The 8,681-nt window shown below is 38.6% G+C and overlaps 1 protein-coding gene across 1 annotated transcript; it reads right to left on the bottom strand.

The window, feature by feature from the left end:
* Positions 1–4,147: 4,147 nt before the first annotated feature.
* LOC120530570 (epidermal differentiation-specific protein-like) lies at positions 4,148–5,254 on the bottom strand. The gene has a single exon (XM_039754992.1). It carries the CDS (start codon positions 5,190–5,192, stop codon positions 4,176–4,178), a length of 1,017 nt encoding a protein of 338 aa, XP_039610926.1. The 5' UTR covers positions 5,193–5,254; the 3' UTR covers positions 4,148–4,175.
* Between the last annotated feature and the right edge of the window lie 3,427 nt (positions 5,255–8,681).

Below are 8,681 nucleotides of genomic sequence, written 5' to 3' on the forward strand. Positions count from 1 at the left end.
GGGCCCTTGAGCAAGGCGTTTAACCTGCAATTGCTGAGCGCTTTGAGTAGTGAGAAAAGCGCTATATAAATGGAAAGAATTATTATTACTAGCACTATAGGCCCCTGGGCAAAGTAATGTGCTGTGACCCCTGTTTTGATAGCAAAACAGAAACATATATATGCATCAGAAATATCGTGGGCACCTATGCTCCTGGGACCCCTGGGCAACACCCATTGTGCTCATACATTAAGATGGCCCTACAAACTATAAATGAAAGTGATAGGTTGCCCACATTAAACCAGTATAAGATGAGCAGGAGATCAATATCGTGCATACGCAAAAGTATCCCTATTTATGCTGACCAATTGTAAATGAATGTAAGCCAAAATAATTCCTACTTAAAATGATTTAACACACCTAAGCCAGTGATAAACAAGTACAAATAAACATACAGTAGATAAACAAGTAGTATATATAAAAAACATAAAGTTCATACACAAACCAATAACATACAGACATGAACCAACACAGATCATATGCTTGAAACAAGTATTGTATGCCCGGAGAGAAAGAGTAAATACTCAAACTAAACATGTGTGACCATGTAAACTAATAGATTATACAATGACATATACAACATATGTAACATAAACTGCATTTTCATCAGCGCAGCTCAGGTAGGCCAAATAATAGTACTGAGAGTACACAGACATGATATGATATAAGCAAAGACTCATACTAGAAAAGTGCTCATCACTGCAACTAGGCCTAAAAAATCAGCTGGAAAGAATCCACTGTGCTCGATTATATGCATGCCACACATACAGTACGTATGTAGGTTATTATGGACTTGCAGCTGTGAAATGTGCACTCCTAGTAAAATTGATAAATTGGCTCTTATGTCCACAATAGATCTGCAAAAGTGTTAAGCCACACCTGTATCAACCTATACAGCTTGTTGACTTCATTTGACTCAATGTATTTAGCTTTAAATGTTATTTAAGTTACTAATTTGATTCAATTTTATATTACTCTACATTTATGCAAATAATATTGTATAAGTTAGTATACTTGTTCTATACTCTGCCACAATGCATTGTAAAAAATCTTACATTGCTTATGCTGCAGGACTGATAAATATGGATGGATGACTGAAATAGTAACACGTGGTTCGTGAATAAGGTGGGCGTTGTTTCTTTAAGAGACCAATTCACCCACCTGGATAAACTGGGCGAGAAAAGGTCTGAAGGGATCAACGGCTAACTGGGTGTAGCAGCAAGGAAGTAAAATGCACGCGCCTCAAGTGTTCACTTTTATATGTAGTTTTAATTATTTGAAGGTTTTTAATTTTTTATGGGGATTTTAAGTATTTTTGTACATATGTACAGTGGGATGCAAAAGTTTGGGCAACCTTGTTAATAGTCATTATTTTTCTGTATAAATCGTTGGTTGTTATGATAAAAAATGTCAGTTAAATATATCATATAGGAGACACACACAGTGATATTTGAGAAGTGAAATGAAGTTTATTAGATTTACAGAAAGTGTGCAATAATTGTTCAAACAAAATCAGGCAGGTGCATAAATTTGGGCACCGTTGTCATTTTATTGATTCCAAAACTTTTAGAACTAATTATTGGAACTCAAATTGGCTTGGTAAGCTCAGTGACCCCTGACCTACATACACAGGTGAATCCTATAATGAGAAAGAGTATTTAAGGGGGTCAATTGTAAGTTGCCCATCTCCTTTAATTTTCTCTGAAGAGTAGCAACATGGGGGCCACAAAACAACTCTCAAATGACCTGAAGACAAAGATTGTTCACCATCATGGTTTAGGGGAAGGATACAGAAAGCTGTCCCAGAGATTTAAGCTGTCTGTTTCTACAGTTAGGAACATATTGAGGAAATGGAAGACCACAAGCTCAGTTCAAGTTAAGGCTCGAAGTGGCAGACCAAGAAAGATTTCGGATAGACAGAAGCGACGAATGGTGAGAACAGTCAGAGTCAAACCACAGAACAGCACCAAAGACCTACAACATCATCTTGCAGCAGATGGAGTCACTGTGCATCGTTCAACCATTCGGCGCACTTTACACAAGGAGATGCTGTATGCGAGAGTGATGCAGAGGAAGCCTTTTCTCCGCCACAGCACAAACAGAGCCGCTTGAGGTATGCTCAAGCACATTTGGACAAGCCAGCTTCATTTTGGAATAAGGTGCTGTGGACTGATGAAACTAAAATGGAGTTATTTGGGCATAACAAGGGCGTTATGCATGGAGGAAAAAGAACACAGCATTCCAAGAAAAACACCTGCTACCTACAGTAAAATATGGTGGTGGTTCCATCATGCTGTGGGGCTGTGTGGCCAGTGCAGGGACTGGGAATCTTGTCAAAGTTGAGGGATGCATGGATTCCACTCAGTATTAGCAGATTCTGGAGACGAATGTCCAGGAATCAGTGACAAAGCTGAAGCTGCGCCGGGGCTGGATCTTTCAACAAGACAACGACCCGAAACACTGCTCAAAATCCACTAAGGCATTCATGCAGAGTAACAAGTACAACGTTCTGGAATGGCCATCTCAGTCCCCAGACCTGAATATAATTGAAAATCTGAGGTGTGAGTTAAAGAGAGCTGTCCATGCTCAGAAGCCATCAAACCTGAATGAACTAGAGATGTTTTGTAAAGAGGAATGGTCCAAAATACCTTCAACCACAATCCAGACTCTCATTGGAACCTACAGGAAGCGTTTAGAGGCTGTAATTTCTGCAAAAGGCGGATCTACTAAATATTGATTTCATTTCTTTTTTGTGGTGCCCAAATTTATGCACCTGCCTGATTTTGTTTGAACAATTATTGCACACTTTCTGTAAATCCAATAAACTTCATTTCACTTCTCAAATATCACTGTGTGTGTCTCCTATATGATATATTTAACTGACTTTTTTATCGTAACAACCAACGATTTATACAGGAAAATAATGACTATTAACAAGGTTGCCCAAACTTTTGCATCCCACTGTATGTATTTATAAAAGTCAAGGTATTTTAACTAATTGTACGTTTTGTACAGACAATGGGGTTTGTCACGCTTTTCTTACTCGTTTCCCGAAAGTGTTAGGTTAATTTGCCATGCAGTTATTGGTGTACAGATTCAAGATTTTGTTTTTCCTCATTTTAATATCTTTTTACTAGATCTTATGGCGTTTTATTACACATTACAACATTCATTTATATTCACATTTTACTGGAAGGCTTGACGAGTCGTATTGTATTTTAATCTGTTGTAATAGATTTTATTTGTATGATATCATAGAGGCATGAGCATTTGCTATATTTGTGCTACATACAGTATGGGCTATTGCATAACGGTTTGTTACTCTGGCACTTGCTTTCTTAATTAATTGTGACCTGTTGTATCCAGGCAAAAAACTCATTACCCACAGGTTTTGCCAAAAAGTTTTCTAACTTTTATTCTTCCTTTTTTCTTCCACAAACCCCCAGTTTACCACACTTCCTTAGTCCGATCCTGCTCCTTGTCTTTTATGAAATCAACTATGTACAAAACTCTTAAAGAAACACAGGGTTCAGTTTTGGACATAACATAACTAATACTGACAATGAATGATCAGCGGAAAGAACAGCAAATGACAACTACTTCATTGTTTTCCGCAATGTACGTACAATCAACAAAAATAGAAGAGCAAGATAAAAACAATGCATTCCCATCTAAAACCACCTATCCTCACCTCATCGAGTAATCATTTAGTATAACACGTTAGTAATTTATAAAACACACACAAAAAAAAAACCTTGAACCGGGACTTTGCTTACTTAATACAGAAGTCAAAAAAAATTTTGCAGCCATGGCAAGGGGCAGGAGTGAACCCGAAAACCTCACTTAAACGACCCAAGGGCAGCATTTTGAGGTGACTCAAACCATGTTAGCCTTCTCCTCATCTTTTGAGGCAATAGTCTGCACTGACTGTTGGTAAAGATAGAACGATCATTTGAATTTGGCCTTTTCATAACGGAGATATTCTCTCGACCCAATAATCACACCATGACACGATTTAACATTTTTATTTTCTTTCTCAGCATGTCAGTAGTTTCAGATTCACAGTATAGCATTGTATGACATTTACAACTGCTTCAGTGACTTTAATACAAAGACAAACTTGTTACTCCATCTCATTACACACGTTCAGATGAATATTCAGCATGCACTGAGCTCCCTGAGCTGCACCGGTACTCCCCGTACTCTATTTTAGTGTTGTTACCTCGAGTGACAGTAAACTCTACCGGCACCCTCACAGACATTTCTTTTCTCATGACATTAACAGTCAGTTTTGTATGTGGTGGGATTTTCACAGGGAGGGTGAATTCGGTCTTCTCTCTTGAAGTTGTAGATTCGGTTTTCCCTTTTTCAACAGAGAAGGTGTTGGAAACCGAAATGCTGCTCTCCATTCCAACACCAGGCACGATATCAAGGGAGAATGAAGTACCAACAGTAATGGAGGTGGAGTTGCTGAAGGTGATGCTCTGGCTGACGTAGGTTTCATACTCTTTGGTGGCGGTTGAAGAAAATGACTGCTCAGTGTCCGATTTATTAATTCCAACCAGCTCGTCGATCTTCACATTCCTCTCCGATTCCTTGATCATTTTCTCCCACTGAATCTTGGCTTTCACTGTAGGGGAGCCGTACTGCAGCGGACGAAGAGAAGAGAGCTGATCGTTGAAGCCGAAGTTACAGTAGTTGGGCGCTCTTTCCCCTGCACGAGCGATGATCTGCCGGCCTTCGCGGTTTGAGTGCTCATACAGAACCCAGGCGCCTCTTTGCACAATGTGGGACGAGGCTTTGTCGTTGAAGTCAGCAAAGCAGAGGTTCGTTTCAGTAGTGATGTCTTTGCTTCTTCCACCATAATTAATGTCTTCATAAAGGGAGATCAAAGGATCGTCAAGGTTGTCAGTGATGAGTTTTAGGGAAGAAAAAGCATCATTCATGGCCACACTGGCATACTGCCCTTCTTCATATACAATCTGACGGCCTTGGTAGTCAGCGTGTTCATAAGCTACCCAAGGCATACCGATTACCTTTATCGACGAAATGCAGTCATTGAAGTTTTCGGTGACCAGATTGGGAACATCTCTGGTGAACTCTTTGCTGAGCCCCTTGAAGTCACTGTGCTCGTAGATGATGATTTTACTCATTGCGAAGAAGGCTTTGGTTTGTTTTCGGCTTCAAATCGGAGATATCTGGAAGACCAGAGCTGGCTGGAGTGACATCTGGCTGCTGAGTCTCAGGATTTATACACGAAAGTCAGCGGACCCTCCCAGAAACAGAACACGCCTCGCAGTCGTCAGCTCGGAATTTTAATTGATTAATTATCTCTAATCTAAATCACCGTCTTAGCTATAATTATTTTAAATATTGAAGAAATCTTGCAATAATAAACTAATATTGAGCTATGCATATATGCAGTGTTTAAACTTTGTATTATTGGTACGGCAGTCAACAACTGAATCAGTGCGGGGAAGCGATAACACGACTAGCTGTGAAGCCAAAATTAAAACCCAGATTTGCGTTGTCCTCTTTTATTTACATATAATCTGCAACTCCATAATGTGAAATGTGTGAAAAATATTGTATCATTGTTTGGTCTTACATGATGTTTACTATTTAGAAAGTAAAATATTCAAAGATGTTCTTTATATAAAGAATTTTATTTTCAATTTGCATTCCTGCCTCAAATCAGATAGAGTGTTGTACCGTGATACCCATTATGGATGCAATGAGAAATCAAGCAAAAATGTCATCTTTAACTGGCTAACTGGATTGTCATTATGCTTGACTTCTCATTTGTATCTCAAGACGCCGGCGACGTGGAACATTTAAGTTTTAGAAGCTGAAATGCAGCATTTAAATAATGTGACGAGGCTGAAAAATCGTAAAACATGTCAGATGAAATCCAATTGGTATGACTGTCTTGTGTTATAAATTTGATTTTGATTTGAATAATTTGATTCATTATTATTTTTTCAGCAAAACAGTCAAATAAATAAATATTGGACAATTTGAAGTCCTTCACTCAATGTATGAGCTGCAACACATTCTTAGCATGACATTCTGGTGGCTCATTGCGCACAAACTCGTTTTTCTCGTTTACACTTTAATGGTCTCCAGTTGAGCAGCTTCTGGCTTTTCATACCAAGGACTGGCTCCAGGTGTCTGCGACCAGCCCAGAAGAAATCAGATGGTAAAACACAAACCACTATATGTGACTTGGTTTAAATTGAGAAACTGGCGCCAGCAATCTGTCCTGTAATGTTTCCAGCATACGTATTAAGATTGTCCAGCATAAGTTTAAAAACAGACGTTAAATAAAATTGAACATCTTTTTGCGTCTTCAATGTAATTGAGGCATTTCTTTTGATACAGACACACTCATTTCTGTTTAATCAAAGTCCGGCCACGAATAGGCCATGACTTATCCTGCCAGCACCATCAGAAAGACAGGGAAACACCATGGACGGGGTGCCAGTCTATCGCAATGCCCACTTCACGAATACACCAGCATGATGCAGTATGGAATCACCAGTGAAGCTAACCTGCATGTGCTCGAAAATGTGAGAAGAAAATCAGAATTCCGAGGGAAACCCAAACAGATAGGTGGTTCACAGGCAAGGCGCTACATCGAGAAGGCAACACCGTAAAGCGCTGCGCTACCCTGCTCTCCCAAGCTAACAGCGATTTTAACATGAAAGTAATTTAAGGTGTTATTTTCCTGCTTGCTATTATTTTTTTCTATTTGCTTTATATACAGAGAGTATTTTGTAATGATAATCTTCGAAATGCATTTGATTTCTTTTTTCTAAATAAAAAAGAAAAGAAAAGAAAAAATATTTCACTGCGGGATTCGCGTCACCTTCTTGATTACAGCACGCGCTATATATTTTATTATTATCATCTCCTGGGCAAAGCTATTGTGCCAGTAGACGTTTATAGCATATTTATATACCGTATTTAGACTTACTCAAACATATATAGATGAGACGAATTGCCACTATCGCCCCCAAAGCGCCCCTGTGATGTGCAGTTATCTGACAGTCCTGAAGACAAACCCCATAATCTGATATATGCATACACTGGTCGCCGGATTTTCACAAGTTCGTGTTTCGCTTATTTATACTGTAGTCTCAGGGATGATGTTGGGAGTTTGCATTGACACAGCGCGTTTGTCGCAAACACCACACGGCGATCCACCTCAGGATCCCGAGTGCAGCTGAAGAAAATAATTATAAAACAATGTCCAGGACATTTCTTTAAATTTAGAAGCGGCAAGCGCGAACAGTTTCTGCTTTGCTCGGTTCAATGACACAGCCACAGTGGAACTGAAACGGTGGTCTTTCTTTAAATTCCACTTGTGATACAGTTGGTTACATTTCTTTTGCTTTTCCAATCGGAGCACAGGCACGTCAAGTGACTTGCTCAGGGTCACACAGTGTCAACCGCGGGATTTGAACCCACAACATCAGGGTTTAAAGTCCAAAGTCTTAACCACTACAGACCCCAAACTGCCCAAATGAAAATGTGAGTTCGTGTGGGAGTGTTCTCAGATGGACTGGTACCCCGTTTTCCAGAGATGATTCCTATCTTTTAATACTGGGATTGGCTGCAGCCCACCATGATTTTGAATTCGATTAATCAGGTTTGATAATATTATGTATTTTTGCTAGTTTATTCTCTTCACCAGTATACTGTACAAAAACCCCCAAATATGATACTATTCAACTCCTCTTTATGCAAAACATTAAGCTTTTGAGGGTTCCCCATTTAGTCCTTATACATCACAGAAATTTGTGGACCATATGTTATGCAAAAACTTACACCTTTATGTTAAAGTGTAAATCAAGGAGGCCTATACAGCAAAAAATAATCGGAAGGACTTGAAGTTGTGTATGCTATACATCAACCAACTCGTTTTATGCTATTAGTGTTGTTTTATTTGGTTTCAAGCTTGCTGATAACAAATATGATACATTTTGTTAATTCTTTATCTGTGTCCTAGCCCTCTACAAAGAACTTCCAGAAGATTAAAAATGACATACTTCAAATGAGCATAAGGGCTATTATTTTAATTTATTTTAAGCTCAGTGATTACATATATGTAGTTTTTCTTTTTTTTCATCCTTTACTAGAAATCTAGTCCTCTATGGACCACTTTCAAAGAGTGAAAATGATAAATTTCTATTACAATTGAGAACATTTATACTTTAAACATTTAAACTGAAGTACACATTTTTTAACATTTCCAACAACTATTCTTTAGTGATAGATAGATAGATAGATAGATAGATAGATAGATAGATAGATAGATAGATAGATAGATAGATAGATAGATACTTTATTAATCCCAAGGGGAAATTCACATACTCCAGCAGCAGTTATACTGATACAAAAAACAATATTAAATTAAATAGTAATAAAAATGCATGTAAAAGCAGACAATAACTTTGAGTAATGTTCGCATTCACTCCCCTGGGTGGAATTGAAGAGTCGCATAGTGTGTGGGAGGAATGATCTCCTCAGTCTGTCAGTGGAGCAAGACAGTGACAAAAGTCTGTCACTGAAGCTACTCCTCTGCCTGGAGATGACACTGTTCAGTGGATGCAGTGGATTCTTCATGATTGACAGGAGTT

The sequence above is a fragment of the Polypterus senegalus genome, chromosome 6, assembly GCF_016835505.1.
Source record: "Polypterus senegalus isolate Bchr_013 chromosome 6, ASM1683550v1, whole genome shotgun sequence".
NCBI classification, from domain to species: domain Eukaryota; kingdom Metazoa; phylum Chordata; class Cladistia; order Polypteriformes; family Polypteridae; genus Polypterus; species Polypterus senegalus.

Coding starts and splice junctions, on each gene's coding strand:
- LOC120530570 (XM_039754992.1), bottom strand. CDS start 5,192: ATGAGTAAAATCATCATCTACGAGCACAGTGACTTCAAGGGGCTCAGC.